The 23057-nt window shown below is 39.7% G+C and overlaps 1 protein-coding gene across 6 annotated transcripts; it reads right to left on the bottom strand.

Annotated features, from left to right (window-relative positions):
• Positions 1-339: 339 nt before the first annotated feature.
• Positions 340-1593, bottom strand: LOC128596952 (heterogeneous nuclear ribonucleoprotein F-like). 6 transcript variants are annotated; one of them, XM_053606831.1, is made up of 2 exons: positions 1189-1593; positions 340-774 (listed from the first exon to the last, which is right to left on the bottom strand). In XM_053606831.1, the coding sequence occupies exons 1-2, from the start codon at positions 1591-1593 to the stop codon at positions 340-342; spliced, it is 840 nt and encodes a 279-aa protein (XP_053462806.1). The 6 variants fall into 6 exon arrangements, with proteins under 6 accessions (XP_053462806.1, XP_053462805.1, XP_053462802.1 ...); XM_053606830.1 differs by having other exon boundaries at positions 340-883; positions 1196-1593; XM_053606827.1 differs by having other exon boundaries at positions 340-1173; positions 1309-1593.
• Positions 1594-23057: the final 21464 nt, after the last annotated feature.

The raw sequence follows: 23057 nt of genomic DNA, 5'->3' as shown, positions 1-23057 counted from the left end.
ATCAGGGAGGTTCCAAAAAAAAAAAAAAAAAAGCACATCTTCCAGTGTGTTCACTGCAAAGTGGTGGCGAAAGGTCCGTCCTTACACTGGCACACAGATGACCAGATACCGTCACTCGGAAGTACACTACGGGAAGGCTAATTGAGAAAAGCTGAAAATAGTTGTAGTTTACTCAGTATCACACGCTAGAAAAGTCTGCATGAGAAAACACTGCAGAAGCAATTTTTAAACCTGGATTTCGCACGGTGCAAAATGGGTCCCCCAGTTTCCCCACGTCTGCTCTCCCGGCTGCCCGGCCGCCCGCGGAGGTTTGATTGACAGCGCTCCGAGTCCCCCGGGCTAGTCGTAGCCGCCCAGGCCGCTCTGCCCGCCGTAGCCCGCCACGTAGCAGCCGCTCATGGCCTGGCTCTCCAGCCCGCCGTACGCCGCCGCCTGCACCGCCGACACCCCCAGGCCCTGCACCATCTGGCTGCCGTACGCCCCGTTGTTGGCCCCGGTGGACGAATTCAGGAAGAGCTCGATGTATCGGTGCTGCATGTTGGCCCGGTCTTTGGACATGGCCGCCACGGCCTCCTCGTGGGTGGCAAACTCCACGTCCGCCTCGCCGGTCACCCGTCCGTCCGGCCCGATCTCGATGTGTACTCGCACCGGGTTGAGCGGGGAGAAGAAGTTGTAAATGTCATTCTCCGTGGCTTTGTACGGCAGCCCCCTCATGTGCACGCAGTGCCCGGTGGTGCTGGGCACCGCGAACTCGCCGTCCCCGTACCTGTGGTCGTACACCCCCGACAGGCAGTAGCTGAGGTCTCTCCCCAGCACGTCGGGGGCGAAGCCGTAGCCGCCGTCGCTGAGGCCGCCGTACTCCTCGTAGGCGCCGTAGCCGGCGCTGTAGGCGCCGGGCCGCATCCTCTCCAGGCCGGCCTGCTTCACGATGCCCATGTACCTCCTGGCTGTGCCGTGGCGGTCGTAGGGCCCCGGCCGCTGCACGGACATGAACTTGAGAGGGAGGTCCGAGTAGGACCTGACTTCTTCCTGACTGCTCTTGAACACTTCGATGTACCTGTGGCCGATCCTCTCCTTGTGCCTCCCCAGGGCCTTCTCGGCTAACTCCTGGGAGGCAAACTGCACAAAGGCTTCCCCAGTAATCTTGCCCTCAGGGTCCACAGGCAAAGTGATGCCATTAGGCACGATTTCCAACCCTGAGAAGAACAGGACGATTTCTTCCTTGGTGCATCCAAACGGGAGTCCTCGAAGACGCACAAAGCCATCGTTGGCACTGTCGGCGCTGTTGGGACCGCTGTGCTTCAACACCCAATCCATCTCGGTTCTGTGGGACTTGAACACCTCGATGTACCGGTGTCCCATGCTTTCCCTGTCCTTTTTCAGGGCCATTTTTACATCGTCTTCTGATCCAAGTTCAACGAAAGCTTCCCCACTCTGCCTGCCCTCTCTGGTGTAGATGAAGTGGATGCCCCCGGGCCCATCGTGAATCGTGCAGTTGGAGAGAAAGTTCTGCACGTCCTCAATGGAGCAGGACCAGGGCAGGCCGCGGAGCTTGACCACAAAGCCTTCACCTCCCTCAGGGCCCAGCATCATGGACACTCTGTAGGGCAGACGTCAGAAAAGCGTGGCCACAGCTTTTTTTGTGACTGAAAGAACCACCCGGGACGCCTGCAGTGGTAGATACTTCTGGCAGGTAACTAACTGTCCTCGGAAGGGATCAGGACTGATTTCTACGCAGCAAGCAAAGCTTACAGCCCAGGCCTCCAAATTCCACCCGAAGTTTAACAAGGCAGAGGATGCCAGGGGAAGTCCAGCTGCATCTTCTTCAGTCTTAACTAGGCCAGAGACCAGCCGTCTGGAGGGAGGAAGCGCGGGGTTGGCGTCCAGGAAGCGGAGGCCACGAGAGCGGAGGTCAAGAGGCTGACTTGGGTCATGTGGTGCAGAAGAGGAAGTGGCACTTCAGGCCGCCAAGATGTCACTAACGGGAAACACGAGAAAAGCGTGCCTCGGGTCAGTCTCAGCACTGCGCTCTTGCATCCGGCTCCTCTTCAGTAGCCCCGCAGAGCGCCTCCAAGAGGCTGGAATGCAAAGCCAGCACCCGGCAGTTGTAAGCGAGACAGTTGAGGCTTGTTTACCATCCCCATGGAAACCCCCGGCAGCGAACTCTGGGCGGAGCTTCTGAGGGGCGGGTCGTTAGCGCTCCCCCTTCCGGTGTTTGCGACACTTCCGGAAGCTGTGCGGCTCCGGGTGCGCTTGGCCGCAGGTGTTTTCCACAAACAGGCGCGGGAATCGCTTTTCTCCCGGCTGCCCGCTGGACGCCTGATCGTGGGTTGTATGTACCTAGTTTCTAGGTTTCTAGTCTCAATAGTCATTGACAGCTGTGGAATAAGCAAAGAAAACAATGACCTTGATTCCCAGAGTAAGTGTGTAGGGTTCACTGTTAGACTTATTGGGTATTACGTTAAGATTTTACTGTTGTTGAACACATTAGTTAATGACTTTGAAGTGGTGAAGTGTTTGCTTCTAACTTAAAAAGGAAATTTTAGTCTTCAGTAATCAATAGTAAGGCTTAGTCCAATGAAAGCAAACAAAGATGATTTGTCAAAACTGTATTGATACATTTAGTTACGCTTTCTGAAAATACAGAAGTGGAGAGAAGTTTGAATCCCAGGTCCTGTGATAGTTGGGCTAACAAATGACGAGGACAGATAAGAGGTGAAATCTGTTGAAGAAATTCTGCCTTAGGCAGAATAAGTAGCATTTTACTACTGTATTTCTTTTGAAATAAAATAAGAAACGTAGGTAATTTTCATTTTCCTGTTTTAGGAAACAAATGTGAAGGTACTCTGTATGAAGCTACCTAATTTTTGGAAAAATATGTGCTCTGTGAATCACCTTTAAAGTAGGTGTCTACTCTGAATAGTAGAGGGCCTTAAAGACACAATGCATAAAATAAGGTTAGCATACTTACTGTTAAAAAGGAAATTGTGGGCAGCGCCTGTGGCTCAAAGGAGTAGGGCGCAGGCCCCATAAGCCTGTGGTGGTGGGTTCAAGCCCATCCCCAGCCAAAAACTGCCAAAAAGAAAGAAAGAAATTGTAAAGAAAAATTATAAGGAAAATGTAAATGATGTTAAAAGGAAAACCATGTTTAATATATTCCTCCTTTACATAAAACTCTCAAATAACAGGAGCACGTCTGGGCCAGCGTATTACAGTCCTCTGCAGTGTATTACAAAAGAAAGCTACATCATAAAAACTGTTTATACATATTTTACATTAAAAAATGAGAATGTTTATCAACTAAAGAAAGGAATGAAAACTGATCATTTAGCAGGTGGCATTTTTAACTCATAAACTATTACTATCACTTAGAAGAATATTGTGAAATAACAAACATGAAAGAATATCATGGACTAGAAACATCTTTAAAGGTAAAAAAACTAAGATGAACTAAGTTCACATGTTTGAGTACAATATTTTAAAGGGCTCTACCTAAGGAGATAATTCAGCTATAAATAATTTTCAGTATCACTGTCAGTGGCGAGGGGTCATCTCTATGCCATGATTATTTTATAGTATATATATGTTCTTTGTAAAATCATCATTTTTGGCATATATCAAAAAAGAATATTTGCTCTAAAAATATCCAGAAATCAAGACTGAAAAAATTAAATTACACTAGTATAAAATAGGAAAAATGAAATTCTTTACTGAAAGCCCCAAATACATTTCTTTATTTGCAGATAAGCTATAAATAATGTGTAATAAAAGTCAAACATTTTACTGTATCTTGGTTTGCACTTACATGACCTGATCCTGGTTTTAGAACTTGCATTTTCTATTTACAATTATCAGAAAATTAATACTGCTGCAAATACTATTCTATTCATAGAGTTACCTTGTATCAATATAAATTCTTAAAATTGATTTCCCAAAGCAAAGCAAAGATGTTTTCAAGGAGCAACCAACATAAACTATTGCCACTGTGATATCTATTGTATTTTCTGGAAACGTCTAAGACAATGACTATTTTTTCATAACTTTAGCAACATTTTTATCAGGTTCAATTTTATCCTATTTCTTAATCAGGGAAGTTCTAAATCTATTACAAAGAGAATATTATTATAATGAATGGTACACTACATTGAAAGTATTATATTTTAGAGTCCTAGATAATGGCCAAGAATAACACTTTAAAAAATCTGTTTAGAATGAAAATCATTGTCACAAGTTACTCCGTCAATGGTGTCCTTTTCCAATCCTTCTTCACATCTTTCTAAAGTTAAAAATAAAAAGGCAGCCAAACTTTGACTGATTGTCTTTGCACAAATATAAGGAGGACATAACCTCAACTAGTTGTCGCTAGAATGAGATGTGACCCGTGAGTGTTCCACATTTTCTCTTCTCCCAGGGAGCCCACATTCTGTAGACTGAGAAGAGAGAATACTTGCTTCACGTTCCCCTCCTATACATTCTAAACAAGAGCTGAGCCCCTTCTAAGAACAAGCCATTTTTGTTCCAGTTACAATTTTATCTGCTTTTGAGGGCTGGCACCCCTGAAAGGTGGGTAAGACCGTGTGATTCAATGTAACATACGGATGATCACTTAACAGGCTAAATATAGTTTGAAAGTTCTTCCTGAGACAACCTTTCAAACCAGCTCTTGTTTCCTGCATGCCCAGGCTGACCTGTGCTTTAAATTTGCCCAATTTCAGAAGTTTCTTTGTGTCTAATGCTCAGTCCTCTCTGTCCGTTCCCAGTTGCTCTTCTGACAGTGCCCCCCAGTGTTAACACATGGACCTGCAGCAATGCTATTAGGTCGTTAAATATGAAATATCTGATTGCAAATTAAAAGTTCAGTTTATTATATCTCAAACAAAAGGCAGTACAATTAATCAAAATATGCCCCTAAACTATCAATACAATTGTGCCATCTAATTGGTAACTTGAGTAGTGTCCCAGCAGTCAAGAAGCCTGGAGAGAAAGTGGCGATAAAATTGGAAATGAAGTTTTGCTTTCAAGAAGCAGTCTAAAGCCTAGTAGAAGTGGTAGTTGGTGCAAAGTCTGGTGAATGTGGTGGATGACAGAGAGTTTCCAAATCCAGCTTCTGTAGTTTGAGCAGCTTTGTGTGACATCACTGTCTTGCAAGAGGACTTGCTTGCTTCTGTTGAACAATCTTTGCCTCTTAATCACATGCTTCCTCCTCATGTCATCCTTTTGATTGCGGTAGACATCCACTGTAATCAATTGACTAGGTTTCATGAAGCTACAGTGGAGAAAGCCAGTATTGAACAGACACCATGAGCTTTCCTTGATGAACATTTGGTTTCGGCACTTCATCTTTATCCAGCCTTGTGCCAAATATTTCCATTTTTCATCACACCTAACAATATGGTGTAATGGTTTGCCATTACGTTGTAGCAGTAAAGAAAGGCACACTTCAAAACGAGTTCTCTTCTGACACTCGTTCAGTCCATGTGGAAGCCATCTATCCAGCTTCTTTACCTTGCTGGTGTGTTTTAAATGGTCCAATATTGTTGGAATAGTCACATCAAACCTGATGCTAAGGTTGAGATGGATTCACTTCCACTACAGCTCTTAGCTCATCATTATCCACCGTGGTCACAGGTTGCCCATGTGGCTCTTTTTCAAGGTTAAAGTCACCAGAACAGAACTTCTCAAGCCGTAGACGTACTATGCATCCATTCGTCACATCCTTTCCAAATGCTTCGTTAATATTTCAAGCTGTCTGCACTGCACTGGTTCCGTGATGGAACTCGTATTCAAAAATAGTGTGAATGTTTGGCTTATCCAGTCACAAAAATAGTTCTATAACAAATGAAAGAGAATCACAATCCAAAATGTGCATTTGAAAATTAAGGATGTATCTTCACAATTAAAACACACACACACACACACACACACACACAAACACAGAAGCATGCATGTGCGTCCAAAAAGTGTCAAAGTTAAATGTCAGAGATATCAATCGCCACATTTGGTTTTTAGGGAAATTAGACGTTTCTGACTTAAAAACCTAAGACATGCCTCATCTCTGTGTCCGTTTGTCTGTTTCTGTCTCTCTCAGATTGCTCTCCTAGTATGGCTAACGTAAAGTTACTTTTAATGAAAGTTACGCAATTTAGTACACAAACGTATATTCTTTTAAGCATTGCACTAATGAACTATCGTTGATAAGGTGTACATACTGGAGTTCTGTCACCCAGCAGGGCTATTTTTCTTCTAATCCATACACTGGGCAACTTTACAGTTAAAACAAAATTATAAAGAAAAAAAAAGATTTAAGATGGCCTTCAATTATTTTTAGTCCAAGGTCATGAAATCTGAACAATGTTTAATTTCTTGTTTTGCCTACACGCTTCCCTCTCAACAACAACAACAAAATAGAAAAAAGACAATCCTTTTCCATGTTATTGTAACCTACTAAGACATATTTTTAGATAGCTATTTAAAGGGCCTGCAGACAGGAATAGCCCCTCAAAAAATTGCCTTTTGAGAAGATTTGTTTCTGGGGAGAAGAAAATTTGTATTTGTGAAATAAACCATGCTTTTTTTGAGACCACACTTGTCAGGATCTAGGAAAGATGAACTCAGCCACTCAGAGGATAATCAATTATTTCTGAGGGCAGCTCAGAGATTCCCTGAGATATTTTCATCTGTATAATAAGACGTGCTTTAGTTGACAAGTTTTCCTCTCTTTACTTTTCCCTAAGCTGTGATGCCACCTCCCTCAGATCCCAGAAGAACTTGATCCCAGGGCATTGGTTCTTGTTCACTTTGTAGAACAAACAAACAAACAAAAACAACAAAATACATTGTTCCCACCTTTGCACTCCAGTATGAATAAAGGTACATGATCCTTTGTATCTCATTGGGCTACTGAGTAATTATTTTCTGTGATTTCCCCCATGCTATGCTTGTTAAAATAAATTTTACACGCCTTTTCTCATATGCCTTTTGTCAGTTATTTTCAGCGAACCTTTAGAGTAAAGGGGAAGTTTTTCCTTGGCCCCTTCACTATTTATTTAGGAAACTAGAAGATCAAATGAAAAATAAATTACCAATGCCATGTATAATGCTTTGGATTGCATGCCTTTGCTCCCTAACAGATACCGAGTTTCTAAATTCTTAATTCATGAGCTAGAAAATTCTAATTTTGAAAATTAATTCAATATTTTTCCCATGGGCAACATTTTCATAATCAAATAGTCACACATGCATTTGAATAAATTCAATTACCATTTAAAATATTTTGAGTTTTACAAATAGATGAGAAAGCTTGCTTTTTTTCTAAAACATTTTATAAAAACATAAGAAAAGCATGCTTTTGATATGGTCTTGACCAGTCAACAATGAATTCTTATTTCCAATGAGAAAATTTTTCCCTGCCTTTGATTTTAGTTGTAGAGAACATATAATATTTTTATATGACAAGACCTGACGCTCTTCACTGCCGTGTGGTCCTAATTAAAGCTGACACATTGTGTTGTTGGCCTGAAAACATAATATTTGTGAGTCATGACTAATGATTATCTCAAGGAAAATCATTTTCTAGCATCCATTAGAATTTGTCATCTGTCTCAACTCAAGTATTTTCATTTTATTTATTTATTTGTTTATTTATTTATTTATTTTTGGAGACAGAGTCTCACTTTGTCGCCTTGGTAAAGTGCAGTGGTGTTACAGCTCACAGCAACCTCCAGCTCTTGGGCTTAGGTGATTCTCTTGCCTCAGCCTCCCGAGTAGCTGGGACTACAGGTGCCCGCCACAGCGCCCGGCTATTTTTTTGTTGCAGTTTGGCCGGGGCCGGGTCTTGAACCCACCACCCTCGGTATATGGGGCCAGCGCCCTACTCACTGAGCCACAGGCGCCGCCCTGCTCTCTATCTTCTTTAGTGAGGTACCTGCACAGATTTGGGGCCCATTTTTTAATATGGTGATTTTTGTATTGTTTTAAGAGTTCATAGTTTATTTTGAATAACAGTCCTTTATTAGATATGTCTTGTGGAAATATTGTCTCTCTCTTTTTTCTTTTTTTTTGTAGAGACAGAGTCTCACTTTTTTGCCCTTGGTAGCGTGCTGTGATGTCACAGCTCACGACAACATCTAACTTCTGGGCTTACGTGATTCTCCTGCCTCAGCCTCCCCGGTAGCTGGGACTATAGGCACCTGCCACAACGCCCGGCTATTTTTTTGTTGCAGTTTGGCAGGGGCTGGGTTTGAACCCGCCACCCTTGGCATGTGGGGCCGGCGCCCTACTCACTGAGCCACGGGCGCCGCTCTGGAAATGTTGTCTCCTAATCTTTGGCTTTTGTTTCCTTCTCTTGACAGTTTATTTCACAGGGCAGAAATTTTAATTTTAATTAGCAGTAATTGTGCCTCAGATATACCTCATTGGCTTTGATACCACCACTCTGCAAAGCTAGAAATTTTAATTACAATGAGGTCTAGTTTATTAGTTCTTTCTATCACATATTGCACCTTTGGCATTGTATGATTAAAATGTCATCTCCAAACTCCTCGACTTCTAGACCTGCTAGTGTTATTTTCTAGAGGAAAATGCAGTTTTGTGTTTCAAGTTTAGGTCTGTGGTCCATTTTCAGATACTTTTGTGTGAAGGTTGCAATGTCTGTGTCTAGATTCATTTTTTAAAATTTGAATTTCCAGTTGTTCCTGCGCCATTCATTGAAAAGACTTACCTTTTGCCCATTGCATTGACTCTGATCCTATGCCAAGGACCATCTGACTGTATTTATGTGGATCTGTTCCTAGGCTTTCCGTTTGTTCACTGATCTGTGTTTCACCAACACTCCATCCTGGACTATTGCAAACTCAAAGTAACTCTTAAAATCAGAGCGTGTCAGTCTCCCAGCTTTCTTCCTCGCCTTCAATATTCTGTTGGTTATTGTAGGTTTTTACCTTCTCCATAAAAATACAGATTCAGTTTTTCCAGCTCCTCAGCATTCAAGGGCATTCTCTTTGGTGTTTTCGGTCTCTAGCATTTTTTCTTGTTTTTTTCTAGGAATTTCCATCGCCCTGCTGCTGTTGCCTGTCTGTTCTTGCAAGATGTCTCCGCTATCCATGAGCGCCCCTCACATTTTAATCATTATTGTTTTACACTTCTTGTGTGGTAACCCCAACACCCGCTGCATATAGCTTTCTGATGCTTGTTAAGTCTCTGCAAACTCTGTTTTTTTGCCTTTAGTAAGTATTGTAATTTTTTTTTTTCCTTGAGAACCAGACATGATGGACTGGCCTTTGGCAACGTGTCCATAAGGTACAGGGAGTGGAGGAGCATTCTGCAGGCCTGCGACTAGGAATTTTAGTGACCCTGTGCCACTGACCGTGAACATCACAGATGCTTGTTGTTATCGTCAACCCCTGACCCCTGAGGTGTGTTAGGATGGGTAGAGTGGGTTGGAGTCCTATGGTTCCCTTCCCCCAGGTTGGAAAAGCTCTAATAAAAGTCCCAACGGATTGGGTTCTGAATTAATATTTTATCATGGGCCTAAACTTGCTGAAAGCACCAGGGGATTTTCTCTAATACTCACAGTGAGAAGCTAGAGGACCTCTAGGAGGTACAACTCACAAAAATGTAGGGCCCCTCTGTGACTGGGTCTCCCTGGAGCTATCAGCTCCCGGAGTTTCCCCTCTGAGTCTCTAGTAATTCATCAATTACAGTGTAGATTAGTTGTCCTGGCAATGGAGTTTTCTGTTCCTATAGTTTTGATTCTCTGTACTCGCCTGTGAATCTCTTCAACTTGGTGGGTAATACTTTGTCCTAGAACCACATTACTCCTACATATTTCAGAAGAGCTAGTAATTCTTTAGTTTGCCCATATTATTACTTTTTGTTATGACAGTGATAACTTCAAAACTTCTTATGTGCTGGGAAAAAACAGAAGTCAATAGATTACTCCCAGTTTAATCTTTTTTATCTTGCCTGGTTATTAAGTATGAGTGTGTAAAGTGTTTTTTAGTTCCATTTAGTATATGTTCTCTTTACTGCTGTCTCAGCAAGTTTAAGTCAAACTATTAAAATGACTCCAATTTCATTTCATTATTACTTCTTTTTCTTTTTATCTTCTGTCCTTGATAAGTGGACTTTTTGGGGTTGGGTAGATATGTACATGTATCATTTTATATCTGAATACACATTTCTTAATATATTGGTTACTTTGAAATATTTTGCTAAGCAGCATGAAAATTTAAATATAAGGATGCATTTATTTCTAGAAAATATAATTCATGTTTTCTTTACGTTAGAGATAGTTCGTAGGTAAGAGAAATTTTCTTTTATGGATGAAATTTCTCCAAAAATCAAGTACTGAAGAGAAATTTAATTTACTGGTATAGCGAGATCCAGGGTAACATTTTGAAAGTCAGTTTCATTTTTTTATAATATTCTATATGGTTTAATTAAATGTTTATTCTTATTTCAAATATCTATATATGATTTTCTCTAATGTCTCTTGATTTGTTTCAAATATTTATGAATATTAGAAAAAAAGGACTTATTTAGATGCTATCCTTATTACTTTCATTAGTCACATTGTTCAAATGAGTTTCTGTAGATTTTTCTCTTTGCCACATGTGCAGGATTATATAGCCAGACTTTTTGTTATATGAATAAATATGAATTATTCTTTATCCTTCTTTTAAATAATAGTTCTGGAAAACTAATATGTTGCAACAACCTCTTGCTATTTTCATCTCAATCCATGTTTATAGATCTATTTTGTGTGATTGTTGAAATAAGTAAAATGAATTGAATTTGCAGTCCTGAAATCATGTTTGCTGTTAGTACATATTATGCTTGAATTCTTTATTTGCAAGTATGTTTTCTCATGGTATATTAAGTAATATAATCCAGGGAAAGAAGGACATACTTAACAGATACAGTATTATGAGATAGAAATAAGAAAAATATTCCCAAGATATAATAATATTTTGGAAATGATATTTTAAAAATGATTTAAAGAAAGCAAGCAGACAGCTCTCAGAATGGGAGAAGATATTTGCAGGTTATATCTCAACAAAGGTTTAATAACAAGAATCCACAGAGAACGCAAATGTATAAGCAAGAAAAGAACAAGTGATCCCATCGGAGACTGGGCAAGGGACTTGAAGAGAAACTTCTCTGAAGAAGACAGGTGCACGGCCTACAGACATATGAAAAAATGATCATCATCAGAGAAATGCAAATCAAAACTACTTTGAGATATCATCTAACTCCAGTAAAATTAGCTCATATCACAAAATCCCAAGACCAGACATGTTGGCGTGGATGTGGAGAAAAGGGAACACTTCTGCACTGCTGGTGGGAATGCAAATTAATACATTCCTTTTGGAAAGATGTTTGGAGAACACTTAGAAATCTAAAAATAGATCTGCCATTCAATCCTATAATTCCTCTACTAGGTATATAGCCAGAAGACCAAAAAATCACATTATAACAAAGATATTTGTACCAGAATGTTTATTGCAGCCCAATTCATAATTGCTAAGTCATGGAAGCCCAAGTGCCCGTCGATCCACGAATGGATTAATAAATTGTGGTATATGTACACCATGGACTATTATGCAGCCTTAAAGAAAGATGGAGACTTTACCTCTTTCATGTTTACATGGATGGAGCTGGAACATATTCTTCTTAGTAAAGTATCTCAAGAATGGAAGAAAAAGTATCCAATTTACTCAGCCCTACTATGAAACTAATTTATGGCTTTCATATGAAAGCTGTAACCCAGTTATAACCTAAGAATAGGGGGAAGATGGGCAGAGGGAGGGTGATTGGTGGGATTACACCTATGGTGCATCTTACAAGGGTATATGTGAAACTTAGTAAATGTAGAATATAAATGTCTTAACACAATAACTAAGAAAATGCCAGGAAGGCTATGTTAACCAGTGTGAGGGTGGCGCCTGTGGCTCAGTTGGTAAGGCGCCAGCCCCATATACCGAGGGTGGCAGGTTCAAACCCGGCCCCGGCTGAACTGCAACCAAAAAATAGCTGGGCGTTGTGGCGGGCACCTGTAGTCCCAGCTACTTGGGAGGCTGAGGCAAGAGAATCGCTTAAGCCCAGGAGTTGGAGGTTGCTGTGAGCCGTGTGATGCCATGGCACTCTACAGAGGGCCATAAAATGAGACTCTGTCTCTGCAAAAAAAAAAAAAAAAAAGAAAATATGTCAAATAGTCTATAAAACCAGTGCCCCATGATTGCATTCATGTACACAGCTATGATTTAATAAAGAAAAAATGATTTAAAGAAAGGATTATTATGTATAGTGCTATATGCATAATTGTACATTTATAGTGTCAGTGTTTAGTTTAATTTCTCTACTGGTCTACTGATTATCTTCTTTACTTTAATACCAAGTTTGCTGTACCCTCACGAGTGCTATCTTACCTCAAAGTTGCAGTCCTGGAAACATCACATGTCATTTCTCCTACCGGATTCACATGAGTTCCCTGGCTCTTCCCGGCTATGAGGACTTAAGTCTAGCATTAAAAGATGTTTTAACTATGTCTAAAAACGGTTCAATTTATTTAAATAATCTACCTGATTTTGCTTGTTTTTAAAATATTTTGTAGCCAAAACAAAATGTCTAAAGCATTATACACTTCAAGAGATAAATAGAATGCTAACCACTCAGCACTTACAAATCCACTGTCAGTGGCTTTAACACTCCAGTGGATATCTAATTCATTTTTCTTTTTCTTTAATAGAAAATGGGTCATTTTTAACCCTTTGTCTCTCTGTCAATTTATCCTTCTCATTGGAGGGATTTCCTTTTTAAGTTATGATTTTATTAACAATATATTATTAGAAAATACATCCTGTGTGTTGATTTTTTTTTTATTTTTTACAATGGTAGATTTACACAGATATTTAAAATAATACTTAAAATATAATTTAAAAAATAGGCATTCTTTTTGGTAACATCATTTTTTTTTTTTTTTAATGTATGTCTCCAATAATAAACTGCCATCCTTCTCAAAATTACTAAGAGTGCTGAGAGGGGCAGCTGCATGACTTACGAGATGGGAAGCATTTTCATTGAATCTCAAAAGGTAAGAGTATCTCGGCTTATATCTGCCTTACATTCATTTTCACTATAGAAAGTAAAAAAACAAAAACGTAGTACCGTCTAAGAGGCTAGGATTTATAAACATGACAAATCGAAAAAAGGATCTTGCCAGAAGTCTTATAATCTCAAGTCTACTCCTTTGCTCTAGGCAGCGAAGCGAAAATAGACATTAAAAAGCACGATCATTCCCTCTCTAGGTAAAGCATGATGAACTACGCACGTTTCCGAGGACAGCTGTAGAGAAAATACAATCATTTGTGTATTCATCTGGGAAACTGCACGTGCGGCTAGGCACCCTCATTAGAATGGTTTATGTGAGTTCTGGCAGAGACTTGGCAATTGTTTGTCCTTCCCACAAAAGGCGCTGAGACCAGTATGTTTTGCCTGTAAGTCGTCAAGGTGTATCACTCAGAAGAGGCCAAGTCATGATGCTGTAATACACAAACCCCAAACAATAAAGGCCGATTTCTCATTCTGTGTTACTCACTCCATAGTTTTATTGCAAGCTGGCTGGAGGTGTTTTTCAGTGCTGCCATTATTTTCACCCTGGTGCCTAGGCTATTGCACGAGCCATAGTCTGGAACATTTCCACTTGCTCTGATAAATAGTAACTATTAATAGTACCCCAGAGGCTATTACAGAACCAATTAAATTCTCAACCCGGAAGTGACACATTTGGCTGTCTCCCCATAACTCATTGGCTAGGCTGATCTCATGTTTTCCCCGAATTACAGGGTGGCAGGGAATGAAAGGGCAGCGGCAGACAGGCCGATGTAAATATCTAGTAAACAGGAATCATGATTTCACTGTGGGCCGAGATCTTTGTGTTCCTTGGAGTCGTCTTGTCAGTAAAAGAGAACCACGATACGTATAAACCCTTTGGTAGCAGCACCTCTGGCGGGAAATTAAGTTCATTTCATATTTCTAGAAAACACTTCTTGTCGCCACGAATGTCTCAGATATTGGAAAAATATATTTGGATGTTTTCATAGATTCAAATTTTTCGGCCTTGAGTGAAGTCATGAAAGTGGTGAGTTCACATTTTCCTTAGAAAGTCGTCCTTTTTCCCCACAAGGTGAACTGTGCCAGTTACTGGACGTCAGATGGTCGAGTGTTTGAAGAATTCCACCTTCAGCCAGTGTGAATGATATCCGGGTAGCACTGGACAGTGCATTTGAAAGACATAAAAGAAGAATAAAAACCATTTTAGATGTTTTCAATCTTCTATGCTGGCATTTCCAGCTCCTTGAAAAAAAAAAATAGAGTTTTGCAAAGAAAAGTAAGGAGTGCTTGATTTTAATTTTGATGGCATCATACAGAAATTACATGGAAAGATAATTACCTTTGTAATGTGAGGGATTTATGTTTAAGCTGGACCAAACAGTTATATATCCTGAGGCAATTATTTATTCTTTCAGAGCAAAGGTTGACAAAATACCCTGTTTCGCCGTAAATAAGACATTCTCTGAAAATAAGACCTACGTACAGGAAAGCTAAGACGTCCCCTGAAAATAAGGCCTAGCACATCTTTGGGAGCACACCTTAAAATAAGACACTGTCTTATTTTCGGGGAAACAAAGTATTTCCTATAAAACAAATTTAGCATGCTGCTTGTTTATGAATGGCCCACAAACTAATATGTATATTACATTTACATGAATAATTTTTTAAAATCAAGAGAAATAATACTATTTCATGATACATGGAAAATGAGTGGCATTTAAATCTCTGGATCTATAAATGGCTTTTTGGAACACAGCCACCCACGTGCATTTACATGTCATCTGGGGCTGCCTTCCTGCTTAATGACACAGCGTGACAGCGACTCTGTCATTATAAACCCTAAAATATTTACAAGATGGCTGGTAAAAGAAAGAGTTTTCTGTCTCTGGTGAATGACTATAAAATAAGAATGGTTCCATTATACAGCATTGACACGTTTTAGAAAATTGGTTACTATTTTAGAATTTTTTATATTATTCTGGCTCTAATTAGAATTGTGTTTTTCGTCATAACTCACTGAGTTATTTCCTCTCTGTTCCTAGGAAGTGAGTCTTCGTTGTGCTTTTTGAGTTTATGATTCAGATTATGAACTGAAAAGAGCACCCTATTGGGTAGTTGTTTTTTTTGAGTCTCACTGTGTCGCTCTTGGTAGAGTGCGGTGATGTCGTAACTCACAGCAACCTCAGACTCTTAGGCTCAAGTGATTGTCTTACCTCAGTCTCCCAAGCAGCTGGGACTACTGGCAGGTGCCACAAGGCCCAGATGTTTTTTAGAGATGGGGACTCGCAGTGGCTCAGGCTCAGTCTCCAACTCTTGAGCTCAGGCAATCCACCCACTGCCCCGTGGAGTGCTGGGATTACAGGCATTCCATGAATTCTTTTTTTTTTTTGGCAGTTTTTGGCTGGGGCTGGGTTTGAACCCGCCACCTCCGGCACATGGGGTCGGCGCCTTACTCCTTTGAGCCACAGGCGCTGCCTGCATTTCGTGAATTCTTATTCGCAGTATTGCTCTGCTTCCCAGCTGGGAGACACTACTTGAACTTGAACTCTTGCTATAACGAAAGCCCCTGAGAGAGAAGACAGATGACGTTTAAGTTTTGAGATTAAAGACGGTACTTGTCTTGCTCATTCTGATCGATACCCCTCTGTCTTCCGTTTAAAGTAGCTCACGTGACTGCAGTTGCACCACAGTTTATTCTTGACCTCTATCACAGTTCTTTTTGGAGCTGGAATAAGGAGAGATGTGGAGGAGAAGACAAAACCTCATATTTCCCTGGAGTAAACGGGAAGGGTAGCAGGTTCCCCCCAGGTCACTGTTTGGATTAAGTTAAGGCCCCCCACAGAAAGGCACACAGAACCATCACCACACGGCAACGCAAAGGACAGTGGCTTTCCTAGTGTTTGATACTACTGGGACTAAACTGCAAGTAAAAACCGTTAATTTCCAAGAAATGACAGGCCTGAACATGTACTAATGAAAAATGTCAAGAAGGACCAGGGTGGAGGTTAAGAATAATAAAAAATTCATTTTGGGAACAAAAATAGGCAGATAAATCAATATCTCTAAAGACAGAAAATTAAAACCAGTTTTTGTAAACTTTCATAAAAACACGACATAGGCAAAAGTTTCTTCCAAGCTTAATATTCTTAGAAATTAACGGCAGCAGCTACCACGTTTGGCCAGAGTAAGCTATAAAGTTGAAAATGTACCTCTGGGCACTTTCTTCTTTCCTAGTCCTTGAATGCACCAGGTGTTTGCATTTATTATTATTTGTGGAAAATGCCTTTTCCATAAAAATTCACATGGCTTTCCTCCTCAAAAATGTTAGGAAGTTACCCAGTTATTATTGAGAGGATAATAGAATACACAGTCACGTCAGGGTATCGTCCACCGTTTTCAGTAAATAATAAAATTGACCATACATGCAATAGAACAAAAAAAGGTGATCCATGATACAAAATTCAGATGTTGGAATTGGCAGACAAAGATAGTAAAGCAACTATATTAAATATTAAGAAATGTAAGGAAGGTTCGGCGCCCATACCAGAGTTACGGTGCCGGCCACTGCACCAAGGCAGGTGGGTTCAAACCTGGCCTGGGCCTGGTAAACAATGACAACCACAACAAAAACATATCCAGGCATAGTGGTGAGCACCTGTTGTCCCAGCTACTTGGGAGGCTGAGGCAAAAGAGTCACTTAAGCCTAAGAGTTTGAGGTTGCTGTGAGCTGTGACGCCACAGCACTCTACTGACAGCGACATAGTAAGACTCTGTCTCAAAGAAATAAAACAAACAAACAAAAAGGAAATTTAAAGAAAAAATACTTACATGGATTATGTAAATATGACTGTTGGCAGAGAAATTAAAATTATGAGGATGAGTCAAATAAAATATAAAATTTTTTCAATGGCTACATGATAGACTGGGGTAACAAAAAAGGGAGTCAGTGTATGTGAAGGTATAGGAATAGAAATTATTTCATTTAAAGAACCAGAAGATGAATTTTGCAAACTAAATCTGCAATAATATTTCTCAGAATAATGCACATTTAATCACAGTGCCAAGACGAGATGAGAAGACATTAGGGAAAAATATTTGAAAATGCAATGCCTGAAAATTTACAAAATTAGGGGGAAATAAATTTTTGATTCATAAATATCAACAGTTAAGCTTCTGAAACCCAGAACATTAAGCTCTAGGAATTCTGTATTTAAACTGCTGAAAAGCAAATAAAATCAGTTACTGAAAGTAACCAGAGCTGGGTGTGGTGCCTCACAACTGTAATCCCAGCACAGTTGGAAGCCAAGGCGGGTAGATTGCTTGAACTTAGGAGTTCAAGACCAACCTGAGCAAGAGCTAGACCCCATATCTACTAAAAATAAAAAAAATTAGCCAGACATCATGGTGACAGGTGCCTGTAGTCCCAGCTATTTGAGAAGCTGAGGCAACTTCTTGATCCACAGAGTTTGAGGTTGCTGTGAGCTACGATGCCATGGTACTATAGCCTGGGTGACAGAGTGAGACCCTTTCTCAAAGAAAAAAAAAAAAAAAAGAATAGAAAAAAGAAAGAAAGAAAGAAACCAGAAAAGAAAAAAAAGTACATTACACACATTAAAAACAACTATATACATAAAAGAGATAACAGGCTGATGGTTAAATAATCGCATAATAGTAATACTATATTCTATTTATTGATCTAATTGGTATGTTGTGGTATATTAGAGAATGACATTTTTCTTAGGTAATTAATGCTGAAGGGCATAAACAATATAGTTTCTCTAACTTTAGAATGGTTCATAAAAATACGTAGATATGTGTGCATAGGCATAGGAAAGGGTTTTTTTTTTTTACTATTATTGCAACTTGGCTATGACTCTGAAATTTGAAAACATTTTAAAAAGAGCAAGATAACTATATTTACAATGTCATGTCTATAAAACAAAAAAATTCACCTAAAACATTCAATATGCAATGCTGGAAACTATGAGAACCTTAGTGGAGCAGGCGGTGTCTGCTCAGCCTGTTTACATGTGGAAATATTTGTCCATAAACATCAGGTATTTCAATTTTTTCCAAGGAAGTTGGAAAGTTACAATTTATTGTGAAATGTCATGATTTTACATTTCAGTGTTAATATACCTGCAAATACTTTTTTTTTTTTTTGAGACAGAGCCTCAAGCTGTCGCCCTGGGTAGAGTGCTGTGGCATCACAGCTCACAGCAACCTCCAACTTCTGGGTTCAAGCGATTCTCTTGCCTCCGCCTCCCAAGTAGCTGGGACTACAGGTTCCTGCCACAACGCCCGGCTATTTTTTGGTTGCAGCCGTCATTGTTGTTTGGTGGGCTAAGGCTGGATTCGAACCCACGGGCTCAGGTGTATGTTTCTGGCGCCTTAGCGGCTTGAGCCACAGGCACTGAGTGCCTCAAATACTTTTGATAGCACTTAATACTTTTTAAAAATATTACCAAATTTTAGATAACATTGATTATTCATTAACATGAACACTTCAATTTGGAAACTTTGGAAATCATAGATATTATCATTTCTCAGTATTTATCTATGTATATATTTTTAGATATGGGGTCCCACTATGTTGCTGAGGTTGGCCGTGAACTCCTGGTCTCGAGTGGGTCTCCTGACTCAGCCTCCTGAACAGCTGTGACTACAGATGCACCTTGTCCCCATTCACATAAAATTGTATCCAGGTAATGATTCTTGATAACAAATCACTTCTAATATTATTGTTTGAGTTGCAAGTCTAACTGTATTTCACATGCTTAGTACTGTCTGTATTTAAGTGCTATTAGTAAAATTCAGGTCTAAAATGTTCTAATTTCTGCATTGTCTTCATACATTTGGCATTTCAACTCTTCTTGTATTTTATGAACATTATGAATTTACAGTGTAAATGATCTACATGCAAAATTTCTTTCTTTTCCTTTTCAAGAGCAGAGGTGAAAGTAGGATTAGGATGAGGAGCAACTCTCTAAGGCCCAGGGAGTGCGTCTAGGAATTTTCAGATAGTATTACATGGGGAACAAAAACTAAAGATTGCAGCTAAATTATAGTGATTTCAGAGAGTGAAAAGTGACCAAAGCTACATGGAGGCAAAACTAGTATGAAGAATTGGTTTCTAAAGCCTGGTTGATGGCCCAGAATCAAGTCAGTACATGGAGTGGGACGGAGTCAGTGTGTGAGTGTGATCAGAGTGGAGAGAGAGGGGACAGTGAGGTCTGAAGGAGGAGGACGGTTCTGACCGGCATGAACACCCCGCTAGTAATGTCACTTTTGTTGAAAGGCCTGGGATGTGGGTTGTAGTGTGCGGATGAGTCAGCCTGATTGAAAAACCAGAGGTAAGTCAAATGGGTAGCCAATAAATTAAATCAAGTCCATTTACCTGTGTTGAATTTCAGAAGCTCATCTGATAGCATCGATGTGATTGTTGAATTCCTATTCTCCTTTTATATGTAGGGCAGGTTTGGTTTGGGATATGCTGTAAGAATTGTGACTTCATAACCTTAGTACTTAATAGTTTAAGTATTATATACTTGCATGGCAAATGCAGAAATATCCTAAATGCAGCCCATATACTAGATAGTGGATTAAGAAATTTTACGTCAATTCATTGAACACACACAGACACACAAACTGGAGGTGAGGGTTGGAAGCTCAGAAGTTTAAATATCATGTTCAAGGTTACAAACCAGTAAGGACAGGGAATGTATTTTGCTAGTAATTTTTCTCAGAGATGGTATCTATTTAGTTTTTGTGATGATCTAAAGTGAAATAGTATATTCATACTTAGATTTTAATATTATGTTAATATTGCCGGCACTCCCAACTACTATTTACCTTATATCCTATCATGTCTCTGCAAACAGCATCCTTACTTTACCTGAGGAAAAGCAATTGTCAAAGTTAATTGTTAATGGTATCATTTCTTGTCTGTTCTACTTCTGGGCTATTTTTATCTGGTGGTTTATTTATTTTGGCACAGCAAGATTCACAGCTTCCTCTGCAATTTTGTAAAATGTTCCTTGCCTCATAACCTTGTTGGCTGCCCTAATTGCAATGTTCTTTCAATATGAAGTTAACTTGGAGTTTGATTTAAATACTTTGAAAGTTTTTCCTTTAATTTTGTATGCGCTGGCCACATAGGGAATGGCATAATTGTGACTGGATTCTTTTTCCTTCCCCACCTTCCCTTCTCCTCATCTATACCCCATTATTTTCATAGACATTATAACATCCTAAGGCTTTGGCTTTAAAAAAATGCATAAAATGCAGAATGAAATATTTTTGGTTAGTTTTCTTATTGGATTTAAATAATCCATTTTTGTAAAAGCAGTGAACATTGCTATTAACTAGAACTTTTACTTTACAAGTTTTAATGGTTGGTGCTTTGCTTCTGAAAATTCTAGTCGAGTAGAATTTACTGACCTTCCACGGAGTCACATTTTACAAGTACATATGGCACTTGCATATTTTTACTATTTACCTTTTTGGGGGGAGCGGGTATCCAGCTTTGGAGGTCCCTGTCTTATTATAGTCAGTGTTTATAGAATGTCTACAATAAAGCAAACTTTGTGAGAGGTTTGGAATATAAAGGAAAATGATGAGATCTACCCTCTCAAGGCCGATTGTATAAAGGTGAGGACAGAAAGTGCACTAACTATTTCCACCCCATGCCATTGCTGGCCAACCTATAAATCATTGCAGATTTACAGAGGAATCAAAGAAAACAATAAATACCGTAGAAAATTCATACGTAAAAGCTTTTATGTCAGGAATGTGACTTTGAAAACAGGAATATCAAGTTCTTTCTTTTAGATGTAGTGGAAATTGTCTGCAGGCGAATGTCAGGAGACTTAACTAGAGCTCCAAACCCTAAAGCCAAAAGCTTAAATTTTTGTAATAAAAGCTATGGAGAACAAAGATAAATTTGTTACCACCTATTTGTTTCTTTGGAGATTCTTCCCTTTATGGTAGGAGGGCAGTAGCTGTGGTATTTTTAAAAAGCCAGAGAAAGGAAAGTTTTAATTAAATGCATGATGTGTCTGTGCTTGCGTTTTCCAGTGTCATTAGATTTTTGGCTAATTAATCAATAAGAAATATCTGAACTTTCCCTGTATCTCACCATAGGTATCTCTGTTCATGCAATTATCCATAATAATCTCCCAGAACTCTGCCCGTGTTGAACGGGATAGATGGTAAAGCCCTTTGCACACTGTCAACATCTCAACATCTCTTCATTTACTTTTACTTTTATTTTTTTTTATTGTTGAGGATTCATTGAGGGTACAATAAGCCAGGTTACCCTGATTTCATTTGTTAGGTAAAGTCCCTCTTGCAATCATGTCTTGCCCCCATAAAGTGTGACACACACCAAGGCCCCACCCCCCTCCCTCCATCCCTCTCTCTGCTTTTCCTTCCCCCACCATGTCATTAATTGTCATTAATTGTCCTCATATCAAAATTGAGTACATAGGATTCATGCTTCTCCATTCCTGTGATGCTTTACTAAGAATAATGTCTTCCACTTCCATCCAGGTTAATACGAAGGATGTAAAGTCTCCATTTTTTTTAATGGCTGAATAGTATTCCATGGTATACATATACCACAGCTTGTTAATCCATTCCTGGGTTGGTGGGCATTTAGGCTGTTTCCACATTTTGGCGATTGTAAATTGAGCTGCAATAAACAGTCTAGTGCAAGTGTCCTTATGATAAAAGGACTTTTTCCTTTCTGGGTAGATGCCCAGTAATGGGATTGCAGGATCAAATGGGAGGTCTAGCTTGAGTGCTTTGAGGTTTCTCCATACTTCCTTCCAGAAAGGTTGTACTAGTTTGCAGTCCCGCCAGCAGTGTAAAAGTGTTCCCTTCTCTCCACATCCATGCCAGCATCTGCAGTTTTGAGATTTTGTGATGTGGGCCATTCTTACTGGGGTTAGATGGTATCTCAGGGTGGTTTTGGTTTGCATTTCTCTAATAGATAGGTATGATGAGCATTTTTTCATGTTTGTTAGCCATTCATCCGTCTTCTTTAGAGAAAGTTCTATTCATGTCTCTTGCCCATTGATATATGGGATTGTTGGCTTTTTTCATGTGGATTAATTTGAGTTCTCTATAGATCCTAGTTATCAACCTTTTGTCTGATTCAAAATATTCAAATATCCTTTCCCATTCTGTAGGATGTTTATTTGCTTTGGTTGTTGTCTCCTTAGCTTTACAGAAGCTTTTCAGTTTAATGAAGTCCCATTTGTTTATATTTGTTGTTGTTGCAATTGCCATGGCAGTCTTCTTCATGAAGTCTTTCCCCAGGCCAATATCTTCCAGTGTTTTTCCTATGCTTTCTTGGAGGATTTTTATTGTTTCATGCCTTAAATTTAAGCCCTTTATCCATCTTGAATCAATTTTTGTGAGTGGAGAAAGGTGCATGTCCAGTTTTAGTCTTTTACATGTAGACATCCAGTTCTCCCAACACCATTTATTGAATAGGGAGTTTTTCCCCCAGTGTATGTTCTTGTTTGCTTTATGGAAGATTAGGTGGTTGTAAGATGTTAATTTCATTTCCTGGTTTTCTATTCTACTCCAAATGTCTATTTATTTCTGAGGCAGGGTCTTTATCATCCCAAGTAGACTGCAGAGACATCATTGTAGCTCACTCAGCCTCAAACTCTTGGATTCCAGATTTCCTCCTGCCTCAGCCTCCAAAGTAGCTGGACTACAGGCATGCGCTACCATGCCCTATAAAATACCAGCTACTATTTTTCTATTTTTAGTAGAGATGAAGTCTCGCTCTCGCTCAGGCTGGTCTTGAACTCCTGACTTCAAGCAATCCTCCCTCCTTGCCCTCCCGGAGATGAGATTACATGTGTGAGACACTGTACCCAGCCACCTCTATTAACCAGCAGTTCCCCACGTAGAAATACAAAGTTTATTTT

Source organism: Nycticebus coucang, chromosome 10, assembly GCF_027406575.1.
Source record: "Nycticebus coucang isolate mNycCou1 chromosome 10, mNycCou1.pri, whole genome shotgun sequence".
Taxonomy (NCBI): Eukaryota; Metazoa; Chordata; class Mammalia; order Primates; family Lorisidae; genus Nycticebus; species Nycticebus coucang.
The sequence above is the reverse complement of the archived record's forward strand: the minus strand, read 5'-3'. Positions and strand labels throughout refer to the sequence as shown.

Bases quoted from the DNA above. Each gene is read 5' to 3' on its own strand.
- LOC128596952 (XM_053606826.1), bottom strand. From the start codon at position 1,593: ATGATGCTGGGCCCTGAGGGAGGTGAAGGCTTTGTGGTCAAGCTCCGC.